This window comes from Azolla caroliniana, unplaced genomic scaffold (assembly GCF_043228905.1).
Source record: "Azolla caroliniana isolate FFs.n. ecotype wild unplaced genomic scaffold, voAzoCaro1.0.p SCAF_18, whole genome shotgun sequence".
Taxonomy (NCBI): Eukaryota; Viridiplantae; Streptophyta; class Polypodiopsida; order Salviniales; family Salviniaceae; genus Azolla; species Azolla caroliniana.
Genome location: NW_028230453.1, coordinates 14,085,216 through 14,099,367, shown reverse-complemented (window position 1 = coordinate 14,099,367; position 14,152 = coordinate 14,085,216). Strand labels below are relative to the sequence as shown.

General features: G+C 38.8%; 1 protein-coding gene across 1 annotated transcript; it reads right to left on the bottom strand.

Moving 5' to 3' along the window:
* Positions 1-769: 769 nt before the first annotated feature.
* Positions 770-3,373, bottom strand: LOC147852452 (expansin-B16-like). Its single transcript, XM_087334436.1, has 5 exons — positions 3,066-3,373; positions 2,730-2,839; positions 1,793-1,986; positions 1,537-1,669; positions 770-1,279 (listed from the first exon to the last, which is right to left on the bottom strand). Exons 1-5 carry the CDS (start codon positions 3,316-3,318, stop codon positions 1,085-1,087), a joined length of 885 nt encoding a protein of 294 aa, XP_087190562.1. The 5' UTR covers positions 3,319-3,373; the 3' UTR covers positions 770-1,084.
* Positions 3,374-14,152: the final 10,779 nt, after the last annotated feature.

The window sequence follows — 14,152 nt, the reverse complement described above, 5'->3', positions numbered from 1 at the left end:
ATTTGATCGTGAATTAGTAAATCTTGTGTTGTCTATCTCTTGAGAGAATTATTCGATCGTGAATTATATCTCTTATGAAAATTAATAATTGCCCTAGCTTCAGTTCATGAATGTGTACAACCTTCATAGTGACGTAGCAAACTTTTTATAAGACTTACAAAACCTAGATATTATGTTAAAAGCAAGGCAAAAAGACTTGGTTGCAAGGTGTGTGAACGTTAAAAGGTGTTGCTGGAAACATTTGATGGCATTGCAAAAAACATTTGAAATGAGATTATACATTATCTATCCCGAAAATGGGGGATGACGCGAGAAACTAGATTATGTGTGAAAATAGTCATCGTGTTGCATCTCATGGTTTGAATGCACGATGAAGCGAGAAACAAAATGATGTTGGAAATAGTCGTAGTACAATATGTCATGGTGTGAACGCATAAAAGTGCTAGTTCCATTTATTTATTTTTACATTCAAGCAACCGTAAAACGTGTGCGTGCATGCATTCCGACAAGTCCTTTTTAAAAGGATTTGGTAAATAGAAGATATGATTTTGGGGGCACTACAAAGGTTACTATAGGACGGCAGAAGGAGCATGACAATTCTGCCTAGATACAAGCAAAAAAGCAAAAAGCAAAAAGCAAAAACTGACTAGCTATTATTATTATTGTGATTGATTTTTCCTTTCCTTTTTTTGTTTCTCATAACGGCCAGCATCAAAAGGAGAATCTTGAGGAGATGATCGTTTTTTCGATGGAAAAATAAAACAACAAATGGTAAAAATAAAATAGAATTACAAATGGATCTAATATACATATAAATAAAAATAAATAAATAAAGGGGAAAGAGACCTTTTTAGTCCTCTTTAACCGTCAACGGCCACTTCAGCTGACATTGTTCAACATCATCATTAAAAGAGCCGTTGAGACTTTTCAATAATTACCTTTTTTTTTTACCCTAATCCTAACTAATAATAACAGCTTATTAACTATACACAAATCCTATGTGGATCCTTTGGCCATGGTACACAGTGACACACATGCACACACAACATTTGCCTACTACTAAGCATACTTTGGCTCATGCTTCTCAGTGCGGGAAATTCACCATTGTATTGTATGTCTCGCCGGGTGCCCAATTCGATGGAATCACATCTTGCGTAGTCAGTTTTGCGCCCGACGATGTCGTGAGCCTCATTGAGAATGGCCCTCTCATTGGTCCCCCATTTAGGCACCAGTATGCGCCCCATAGTTGCCTCATTTGCTTCCACTGGTTAGATTGTCCCTAGAATACACAGACACATGCCTTAGCTCATGCAAAGAAGCACACTTATGTGTGCCCATACCAACATGGAATGATGGATGCCCCATTTTCAATTAATATCTTTTTATGCTAACTACTTTTGAGACATAAAGGACAAGAATAGGGTTGTGGGACATCCATGCTCCTTCATTTATTCCAACTAGTACTACTACTACTAGGAATACTACTACTACTACTACTACTACTACTACTACTACTACTACTAGGACTATTGGTACCTCCATGACCTCCACCATTGCGAGATCGCCATCTCCATCTTCGTAACGGACGAGCACGGAGAACCAGAAGTCGGTAGCCCCTTGGTTAACTTGGAATGCGACATGTACACCTCGGCCGAAATTACACGGCACCCTAACCAAAAATTCCCGAGAGAGTGGGATCGAGAAAGTTAAATGACATATTATATAAAAACTGAAAAAATGCCCCCGATCTCTATTTTTCTTCCTTTCTTTCTCCTCCCTCTTTTGGTCTTACCGGCGGTAGAGAACATCGATCTCGCCGACATTGAGGAGGGTAGAGGAGAGACTGGAAGACGCGGCCATGCGGCGGAACGCGGACCCGCTCATGTCGAAGTGTGTGCGTCCGAACGCGCAATAGCCACCTGGGCACTCGTCCGTGATCACCACCGTCACGGGTCTTTTGGAGCACAGCCCTCCCACGCACCGCACCTGGACATTTAGTTAGCGGGCCCGCATTTATATAAAAATTAAGGTTCTGTTGGATTGGAATTGAGGGGTGAAAGATGTGTGTGTGTAGCTAAATTTGGATCCATCATGGCATAATTGGGAATGCCTTTTTCTTTTCACATTCCCAATAATAGTGGTGGATTTGTATAAGAAGATCAAATTATAGCTAAAGCAAGCACACAACACACACTGAAATGCTCCATATGATGTAGTAGTAGCAGTAGTAGTAGTAGCTAATAATAACGGTGGATTTGTATAATAAGATCAATTGCTAAAGCAAGCACACAACACACACTGAAATGCTCCATATGATGTAGTAGTAGTAGTAGTAGCTAATAATAGTGGTGGATTTGTATAAGAAGATCAATAGCTAAAGCAAGCACACAACACACACTGAAATGCTCCATATGATGTAGGAGTAGTAATAGTAATAGCTAACAATAGTGGTGGATTTGTATAAGAAGATCAATAGCTAAGCAATCAGACACACACACACTAGAATGATCTATATGTAGAAGGGTAGTAGTTTTTTTGTCCTGGGACATGGATTTTAGCTACCACACTCTAGTATAGAGCATTAAAACCTAGGGCATTCACTGTCAAAGCAAAATAGAATGCCAAGCTCTGGTAAGGAGGCAAATCATAGATAGATAGCCCTACACAGACAGAGATACCTGATCCATCCATACAGCTATGGATGGCTTCTTCTTTTCTTTTCTCTTTACCTGATAGCAAGCTCCGCAGCCTTCTCCGTTCCGGAAGATAACAGGGCTTCCTGCGCTGACCCGGGTGCCATATGCAGATGCCGCAAGGTTTCCATATCCACATGCCCCACCTAATCATAATAGTAAAACAACCATAATTATGATCAAATATCCTCAATCCTCTTAATATCAGCGAAAAGCTCCACATTTTGCCATGAATGTATGTAATCATGGAATCCCCCCTCATATATTGCAATGTACATATTATATATATTGGGTGCCAAAAGTCATTTCCATTATTGGTTAGATCTGAAATTCCTACACATTTAAAATGGATTAGATTTACTGATGTATTACCATCAGATCCATCTCCATCAGGGCTCCCATACCAAGTGGCTGTTGCAGGCAGCCATGGGGCATGGGCGTGCACGTGCCTGTAATTATTATTATTATTATTATTATTATTTCCATACTTATAATTGATTTGATTCTCACTGATATTGTTATTGTTGTTTGCAGAGGAATGAGATGCCATTGCAGTGTAAAGCATGGCACCATGAATTATTATAAGGGTGAGGGATTTAGTGAAGTTATTACTATATGATGCCATTCTATTACTGGGCAAGGATTAATGATTTGAATGAATTATATGATCGTGAGGGTGAATTCTTCTTCTGATAGAAGAAGGAGAGGAAGAGGAAGAAGATTAAGTATTTATATCATCCCCATCACCATCAACAGGAAGCTTTAATAAATAAAAAAGGGTAATTTAATGAAAGATTTTAATGGAGATTTTAATGAAGAAGAAGAGGAGGAGGAGGAGGAAGAAGAAGAAGACATGAAAGGCATTCAGTAATGGTCAAAAAGCTAAAACCCAAAAGCAAAAAGGACGAAAGGAAAAGTGATGTAAGTTGATGTGGTAATAGGACCCAAAAAGCAAAAAATAAATCAATAAACAAAATTGCCAAGAAAAGCTGGGTATTATTGTAAAAAGCTTTTAATAAGAGGAGAAAGGAAAAGAGAGAGAGAGAGAAGTACATACTGATTTTTTAACACATCATTTGCAAATTGGGATTTTGGAAAGTTTTTCTCATGATTTTTTAACACATCATTTGCAATTGGTATTTTGGAAAGTTTTTCTCATCTAACACAACACACATAGAAGAGAGAGAAAGGGGGGGATTGTAGGAAAAATATTTGAAGAAGAAGAAGAAGAAGAAGAAGAAGCTAGCCTCTTATGATCATACCAATAATTGAGGTCAAAGAAGAAGAAGAAAATAAAAGTCCCCTCCACAAGACCATGGACCAAACCCTCTCTCCCTCCCAAACATGAGGAAATGGTTGTAAAGCTAAGCTCAAAGTATAATTATGTCCCCCCAACCCAACCCAACCCAACCTAAAAGAAACAGACACTCTTCTTTCATCCACCAAATATCTGTCACATATTTGCTTGTATGATCTATGATATCGAATCTTTGTTGGGAATACGAATCACAAACATCTTGAATGCCTCGCGACATTGCCAAAAGTCTCATCTCGCACCATGTTACATTCACATTACTACATGGGTATTGCTCTTCCATCCCTTTTCCTAAATTTCTTCCTTTCCAAGCTATTTGGGGGACAATCCTTTTTCGTTCGGCCTTGTTCTTTTCGTACAAAAAAGCCATGTCTTGATCAAGTGAGATTTTGGGAATTGTAAATCTTCTTTGGTATTGTATATTTTATCTTATGAGTATGTAGTATTTAGCCAAAGCCAATCTTAACGAGTTCATGCTCTTTGATCAAGCCACATGGTACAATCATAGCCTAAATGTTTGAGCTTACTTCTCCCTCTACTATACAACTTTAAGATATCCTTTGGGTACTTTTAAGCGCTACATCATTCACATTGTGTTTTGTACATCAACCTTCATTTAGTGGGTTTTCACCTTTAATTATGATTTTTGGGGCATTAAAGTGTGAGGACCGACGATGCATACAATTGTTCTCTCTTAAAGATGTTCACATACTTGGGTTAGGTCTTGAAGGCATGCATGCAATCCGAGGCACATACACATAAATATAGACATCAACAAGACTTATGCACATGTGTGTATGAAAACACAAATGTGCATGTGCACATAAATTGCACACACACACGTGACACTCCCTCCCTCTCTCCTTTCTATTCTCAACTAGCAAAAGTAGTTTCAAATAAATTTTTGTAAAAACTAATGTGCAATGTATATTTGATACATTCAGTGACCAACAAGTGATACCATTGATGGAAAACGTGCACCGCAAAACATTATGAACCATTTATGGTAAACATGTGCACCTAAAACAATATCAATATATCTCCTTCACCAATGTCTAGACTATAGGCAAAGAAGGAAAAATATCCTCAAACAAAACATGACCTGGATAGGTAAATAGCCACTACCAATGGGTGGATTAAAAAAACAAATCACGTAATATGCCTGAACAATATGCAATATTAACCATTATCCTCTTTCCGCAGTTTGAGCAAAAAGAACACAATATATTAGGATCCCTATATCATACAAATGAACTTATTGTCTACGAATTAAGGTGAAAGACAAAGGTTACCTTGTAGGGAATTTATATGGCACATTATGAGCTCAAAATGCATTATCCTTAAAATTTCTCACTAGAATTCCATTTACTTTCTCTAGTAGGCGTCCCTTAGCTCAACAAATATACAATGTACAAAAATGATGCTTTTCAATTTTTGAATTGGCAAAGTTTCAACATCTACTCAAAACCCTAGTCCATTATCGAAGACTAACGCCAATGAGAATCCAAATCATATACAAATATGGTTGTAAATAAATCTGCCCACTCGATCATGTGCTGAACCATGAAAATGATGTATTTTGTTTTTGCCTAAGTGAGAAGCCCTACCATTTTGAATCACCTTTGAACTGTTACATAAAGTATATGAGTTACTTGAAGGAGCCTACTTGAATAATTGTGACTTGCCTACAACTAGTATCCAAGATTTTTCTTACGTTGTGGGAAAATTGGCATTCACAAACTTCTCCATGCATTTTCATTTAGGTACTAAATTCTTAATATACTATCTTTGCCTTCGTTTGTATAAATCATTGCCATTGATAATTTATGGTGGCCCCTTTCCTACTACACATCTCTTTTCAACAGTGCATAATTATTAGGAAACTAATATCCGGACACTTCTCACCTCTTGTAACACATCTACATATTTGCAATCCTATACCAATGATAGCCTCTTTCATGGCATATACTTGGATTCTTTTTTAGTTATAAGAGTATTTACTTTGTTTTCTTGTTTCTTTTTTTCTTTTTTTCCAAAAAAATTGCTACCCATTAGTTAGGAAGAAAAACAGGAGGCATCCTACGTACAAGAGCCAAGCCTCATATAGAGCTTCATGACTTCGATTAACTCTAAAAAGGTGAAGCCTAAAGTGTTCCTTCTATAGTCCTGGGACGGTGGGGGGATATCGCATGGGGGGGAGTCCTCGGTGGGAAGAGCCGTTTCGGCAGGAAATAGCAACATCATATAGTGTCGTTCTGTAATCGCAGTATCAGCGTTCCACTCCATTTCAAAATGAAGGTTGCCTGTGCACTTGATGCTAAGTCTGTTTCACCTTGAATATCTTCATATGACCCACGAAGGAAGGTGATGAGGTGATCCCAAAGTTCCATGATTACCTCTGTTGGTGGGATGGGCTTCCCTTGGAAGATCTTGTAGTAGCGGTGCTTCCATATCGGCCATGTTGTTAGACCTGCAAGTGTGGTCCACAATGACTTCAACTCTATTGACTTTGTTTGCGACCACGATGGAGAATTGGTCATTCTAATAGTTCCCTGTTCCAATTGCATGAATGGGCTTGATTCATTGAATTGGGAAAACCATGAATCCTGGTTTGTGCTTACGTTGCACATATTTCATTTGTACCTTGTTAAAGAATTCAAGAAGTTACGTGATATCCCTTGTTTTGATTGTAAAGAACATGAACATGGTGTCTACATTTGATGGTAATCTTTCGAGCTTCATGTGTCTATATAATCTCAAAACGTAGAAAAGCATATCACATTCATCATTGCATTTAGTTTTTTCATTAGATAATATTACACCTTCCTTGAAAAAGCAAGCACTCCTTTAAGGTCGTGGATAAGGTTCCAAAACAAACTTTTCAAGTTTTCATCCATTGAACTACTAAGCAGAAGCATTTTCTATTTTACATTCCAAAACAGAATTTTCAAGTTTTCATTTCCTCTTAGGATACACATTTCCTCTTAGGATAAACATGTGAGAAAGCCAACTCCATTTGCATGTATATCACATGTTAGGTATCATTATCAAATTGTTAAAAAAAATCAATTTCCTTGTAATGAGAGAACATGGTGGTTATAAGTGTACATATGGAATAAAAGATACACTCACCAAAATAACTAAATTTTAGATAAGGATGAAATTCCATTAACTATTGAATGCAAATTACACTATCCTCATAGATCATTCCTTATAATCTACATGAACTTTGATTCAGAGACATAACTTGACCAATGAAGTAGCTAATATACATTGTTGGGTTGTTCAAATCATTCATCAACCTAGTCATTCTTACTTCAAAGTTTGCATAGTTTGAGTTGTTGGGAAACAGGTCCCTCCGAATGGGAAGAGCATGAGTCGAATAAGATGAGTCAATAGGTAACTCGAATGTCCGATAATCGAATGATAACCGATTTGGTCGATAGCCGAATTGAACGAATCCGATTGGGCTATATTTGTAAATAGCCTACATGTGCCCATTAAGGATATATTCGTAAATAGCCCAATTTGTATATCAGTATAAATATACTTAGGGCAAGTCGTTAGAAGGTGTGTTGATTATTGTTGAATAGTTACTATGGGTTGTCTGTAACTAGAGAGTGAGAGAGTTGTAACTCTGCGGCCGTCTATTAGACGAAGAACAACTCAAAGTCATTGCCTTGAGATTCTTATTGTGTATTTCCTCTTGATATAATAATTTAGTTCGGAGTTTGTGGGCTCCCATGGTTTTTCCCATTTAGGGTTTTCCACGTAAACATCCCGTGTCTTTGTACTTCTGTTATTCTTTTGTTTGTGTACTATCATTCACGATCTTTGCACCCACATTCGCATACATGCTAACCGGTTGTGGCCAGTCGATTGTCTACAAATTGGTATCAGAGCAATGGAAGACTCGTTTGGGGCATGCTCAAACTAACCGGCTCTAACTACTTAGCATGGAAGTCAAAGCTATGGGACATGCTCATATGCAAAGACTTATGGTTGATGGTGCAATATGGCAAGACCAAGCTAGACAACATTGATGCATCGACTTGGGAAGTCATGCATTTGAAGGCAACTACATACATAAGGTGCTTTATAGACATGAGTCTATACAATAACTTTAATGAAGAGAACAAGGCAAATGTCCTCTAGGAGAAGATCGGCATTATGTTCAAGAACAAGAACGTCGACAACAAAGTCTTAGTGTTCAGGATGACTCCAGCATGGCGGAGCACCTAAATGCTTTCCAAGGACCGATCAACCAAACCACCTCTTTAGAAGTACTTCTTGCTGATGAGGTATTAGTATTATTGTTGTTGGGATCCCTTCCGGACAACTAGGAGATGCTCGTTGTCACATTGGGCAATGCCGGACCGGAAGGGAAGCACTTATCCCTAGAGAAGGTGAAGTCGAGTCTGCTGAACGAGGAGGCTCGTCAGAAGTATAGTGAGGCAATTACTGATTGAAAGGCCTTAATGACCATGGAAGGTGACAAGAATCAGAGAAATATAAGTTCCTAGAACCGAGAGAAGTCGGGGACAAGGTTGAAGTCGAGACTCGGGAGGCCTACATTCTTCTATTGTGGGAAGCCGGGACACTTTCAAAAGAATTTCCGACACTTCCGGAAAGAGAAAGGGGGAGGTGATGGTGTAGAGCCGGAAAAAAATCCTGGACAAAAGGAACACCTCAGCAATTGCCGCGAGTGAAAGGATGCTTCTCATCATACAAAACCGGAGACCACGGTTTTGTAAAGATGGGAAATGAAGGAGCATGCCGAATCGTCGGCATAGGAGACGTGTGTTTGATAACTTCTACCAGGTGTAGACTGGTATTGAGAGATGTTAAACACGTTCCGAAAGTCAGATTGAATTTCATATAAGCCGATCAACTAGATGATGAAGGCTACATGAGTAGTATCCAGAATGACACTATGAAGTTCTACAAGGGAATCCTGATTGCGGCCCGAGCCCAAAAAACCAACACACTGTATCTAATACATGCCCGAATATGTAGGGAGGAAGTGAACGTGGCATCTGGCATTTCCGGTGAGTTGTGGCACAAGAGGTTGTGCGAGAAGGGGATGTGGAGACTTGCCGATGATAAACTAATTCTGGAGGTGAAAAACGTGCAACTTGAGAAGTGCACCGATTGCTTGGCTGACAAGTAGAACAAGGCCTCCTTCCGAACTAGACCCCCGACAAGGAAGAGAATGCCTTTGGAACTCGTGCATACTGACGTATGCTACGTAGACACTAAGTCACATGCCGGTTCACAATACTTTGTGACCATCATTGATGATTGTAGTTAGAAGTTGTGGGCATCCGTATTAAAGACGAAGGACCAAGTGTTATCCATCTTCAACGAGTTCCAAGCGAGAGCCGAGAGAGAAACTAGCCAGAAGCTAAAAGCAGTTCGAGCAAACAACGGAGTAGAATACCATGGGCAGTTCGAGGAGTACTGTTGATCGAAGGGTATCCGGTTTGAATACACCATGCCAAAGTCGCCAAAATTGAATGGGCTAGCCGAGAGAAAGAACCAAACAGTCATGGAAAGAGTTTGAAGCATGCTTGCACATGCAAAATTGTCCAAGACGTTCTGGGCTGAGGTGCTAATGACAATGGTTTATACAGTGATAAACAGGTCACCCTCATCATCCTTGGACGGTGATATTCCACAAAGGGTGTGGACCAACAAAGACATCTTGTACCGACATCTGAGGGTGTTCAGTTGTCTTTCATATGTCCATGTTGCTATGGACCAGAGGGGAAAATTGTATTCGAAAACTCAACCATGCATATTTCTCAGATACAACGACGACAAAGTTGATTATCGGCTATGGGACTTAGCCGAGAAGAAAGTGATTAAGATCTAAGACATTGTCTTTATGGAAGAAAAGATAGTCGTCGACTGGGAGAAAGAGAAGTCGGATGCGTCCTCCCGACCAGTCGGAAGTCAAACACCGACTGAAGAATTAGAGGAGTCGACCGAATGCAAACCAAGAGTCGGATCGATCGGAGACCAGTCGGGAGTCTTATTCGGATTCGGATTTGAACAAAGGAGTAGTCAACTCCGTATTGGATGAAGAACCATTCGAAGGAGAAGAGGAAGGACCTAGTGAGCCTATTGAAGAAAATGAAGGCCGAAGATACCCTCTAAGAGAGAGAAGGCCCCCCCCAGAGATTTTCAGATAGAGAATATGTGTTGTGAACCGTGAGGGGGAGCCAGAAAGCTTCGAGGAAGCAAAAAGGGATACCCACAACCAAAAGTGGTTGAGTGCCATGCAAGACGAGATGGATTCTTTGCATGAGAACCATGCGTATGAACTGACCGAGCTACCAAAAGGAAAGAAAACACTTTGGAACAAGTGGGTATACAGGGTGAAGTTGGGAGATGGAGGGAATCCACCTAGATACAAAGCTCGAATTATCGTAAAAGGATTTCAACAGAAGAAGGGTGTGGATTTCGACGAAATATTTTCCCTGGTAGTAAAGATGACGTTGATTCGGATGGTGCGAAGCATAGCAACCAACATGGATTTGGAGGTAGAGCAGTTAGATGTCACGACATCCTTTTTGCATGGAGATCTAGAGGAAGAGATCTACATGCAACATCTAGAGGGATTCATGGAGAAAGGAAAGGAGAACCTGGTATGATGACAAAAGAAGAGCTTATACAGACTGAAGCAAACTCCCCAACAATGGTACTAGAAATTCGAATCCTTCATGGTGGATCACTGTGTCGTGAAAATCCGTCATTATGTGCGGATCATGAGGCGGAACCACCGGGGTTCTAGACCGGAAGGATTTGAAGTTTGTACTAGCTTTAGTGAGAAAGTATTTAAGATAGATTGAGAGAGATTGATATGGAGAAAGTAGTTGTGATCAAAACTGGATATGCTGTCGTGAAGAATGTGCTTCACGATATAAAAATGAACTTAAGTATTGTATATTATAGTATATGAGACACTTGAATCCACGACCTTATAAACCAAGCACAATGTATATACCACTAGGGTAGGCTATTTGTTTTTAGTGTGCTTCACTATATAAGAATAAACTTAAATATTGTATTAAGTAAAATTGAGGGAATAAACTTAAATATTGTATTAAGTAAAATTGAGGGACTTGAACCCCCAACCTTGTATATCAAGCACAAAGCATACACCACTAAGCTAGGTTATTTGTTTTAGGGTTATATCCATCATTATACTTATCCCATATATATTTTCATACAAGGGAGCTCAAATGAGCATGATGGCTATCATGCATCACATGCAATGCATGTGCGCCAAATGGCGATCATGCATCACATGCAACGCATGCATTACATGCATGCCATTACCATATGCATGGAAATACTTATAAAAAGAGGGGAAAGGAAAAGAAAAGGGAATCAATCAAGAAGAGAAAGTTAGAGAAATAATATTATCAAACAAACAAGTTAGCTCATTTGGGAAGAGGCTTGTGTTTCGAAGTTGGAGGCAAGGGTTCAAATCTACAGTTCAACAAAAGAAAAGTCGCATCTTGTGATCGACATTGTAACTTTGGTAAAATCTTGGGTTTTTAATATAATACATATTCTTATCATATTTTCTTACCTCTTTAATCATACATTGTCTCTATCTCTCATCCTTGTTCGTCTCTCTCTCGCACATTACTTTCAACTTTTATTCCTGCTATCTTGAATCTTTGTGGTAAAATCTTATATTCTTAATATAAATCATGTTAATATAATATACCCTTGCTTCTTAAGTCATATATGGTCTTTGTCTCTAATCTATGCTCGTCTCTTTGTCACACAATACTTTTAACTCTTATTCTTCTTATCCTTAATCTTCCTAACATTTGTGCGCAAGCTTTATTAAAGTTTCTTCAACTCCTCTTAAACCTTAGTCCCTGTGATTTCGCCGCACGCCAAGAGTCCTTCGGGGCTGTTTACACTCTGCATAGAGAGTGTTGTACTCTGATCTTGTTGTTGTATATATCCATTGTATAGTGAAGCTCCGTTCTTCGTGGTTTTCACCCGATTTAGGGTTTCAACGTTAAATCTGTGTACACTGTTTTCTGTGCTTCTGAGTTAATAATGTATTTTAGTATATTCCCTTCTTTCCTTTTGTGGATTTGACGATTCGTTTCTCAATACTTATGTAGTCACCTTCTCTCTATACAACCACCACTTACTAAACAGAGGTGGAGACTCAACTACACTAAATATGTGTCATAGAAATTTAAGCTTCTATGACACAATAGTTACTATATTAGGAGGTGCGGTGTTCACACACTTGAATATGTTAAGTTGTGTTCCGACACTAGGGAAGTTAAGTTTGATTCTCAATAGTAATCCTTCCCTTCTTTACACTGTTTAACCCTCACACTTTATGCACATGTATAGAATACTATGGTACAATCTTACCACAAAATATTATATGGTCATGCTTGTAACATACTACCCCTCTTTAAAGCATTGCACTCTTGAAATTGAAAGTTCAGGAAGTTAGTTTCAAGAGTATTTTCTCGTTCCCATGTAGCATCTTGTATTGAGATATCCATCCATTTAATTTTAAATTCTCAGATTATTTTAGAACACAAATTTTCGTGATAACATCAAGAATTTTGTCTAGTAAATGTGGTTTAGAAGATAATTCCTCAGAATTAACTAGAGTTTCAGTTGTAACCAAATTGTCGCCAAAACCAAGAAGTTCTTTTAGACGACTTACATGAAAAACTGGATGGATTTCAACGCCATCAAGAAGAGCGACACGATAGGCTGATGAACAAATGCATTTGAGGACTGTCAAAGGTCCACAAAACCATGGGGCTAACTTAGCACACTTACCCATACACAATGTCTTAGAATTGTGAGGTACACACAAACATACCTTCAGTCTTATGATTGGCATAAAAACGCGCTCTATCTTCAGCTATTTTTATATTATCTCGTCCAATATGAAGCATATCTTGCATATCCCGAAGAAATTTTTGCGTACTTCGCAACTCATCATAATGTATATTAACATCAATCAGGTCTCGTGGCTGAAAACCATACAGCAACATAAAAGGACTATATCCTGTTGATAAATGCTTGGAGTTGTTATAAGAAAACTCCAAAATTGGGAGATAACGTTCCCATTTTGTCGGTTTTGCACCAACGTATGCTCGAAACATGTCCTCAATAATTTGATTTACTCGTTCTACCTGTCCATCGGATTGAGGATGATCCATGGAGCTCATGCACAATGTCAACTTTGGATCTCGATCACTCAAGATATCCATCGGTAACCCATAAAAACGAAATAACTCATTAACGAATTGGTAAGGCAGTTTAGGAGTTGTTACCATGGTTTTAGTAGCAATAAATCTGGCCATTTTAGTTATTTTATTGACCACAACCGAGATGGCATCATGGCCTTTTTGGATGTGAGGAAGGCTAACAATAAAATCCATGTATATACTTTACCACTTATTGTTGGGAATCCAAGGGATGTAAAAGTCTAGCGGCTTTAAGTCGCTCAGCTTTGTTAACCTTATATTGGTAACATTTAGTCACATAGCCATGTATGTCAGGATGTATCTTAGGCCAGTAAAATTGAGTGGAGATGAGAAAAAGTGTGTGATGTATTCTAGGGTGCCTTGTTGAGGGTGCATCATGGCATTCAAAAAGTATTCTCTTTTTCACCTCAGGAAAATCTAGAACACAAACCTTCCCATTACGGTAGAGCAGATCGTTAGCAATGTGGAAGGATTCCTTTGAGGTTGTGGTGATGTTTGTTCCAAACTCAACTCTTGCATAGTATTTTCCAAAATAACTGTAATCAGGATACTTTCCTTGAAGGTGATCATAAAGATCTGATGTTATTTCAATGAAGCTAAGCATGTTAACATCACGGATATGACTCAATGCATTAGCCACAATGTTCACGGAACCTTTACGATATCCTATGGAAAAATCAAAGTCTTGGATGAGATCTGCCTATCGTGCCTTATGACCTTTAAGTTCTTGTTGGTCACAAAAATATTTCAAGCACTCGTGGTCCATAGTTACCACACAACGATTTCCATAAAGATAATGGCACCATGACATTAGCACATGAATAACTACAAATAATTCATTTTCTTGCATGGTATATCGACATTGAGCAGAA

Coding starts and splice junctions, on each gene's coding strand:
- LOC147852452 (XM_087334436.1), bottom strand. CDS start 3,318: ATGGCATCATATAGTAATAACTTCACTAAATCCCTCACCCTTATAATA. Junction 2,840..3,065: donor TGATGGAGATGGATCTGATG/GTAATACATCAG, acceptor TATTATGATTAG/GTGGGGCATGTGGATATGGA. Junction 1,670..1,792: donor ATCGATGTTCTCTACCGCCG/GTAAGACCAAAA, acceptor ATTTTTGGTTAG/GGTGCCGTGTAATTTCGGCC.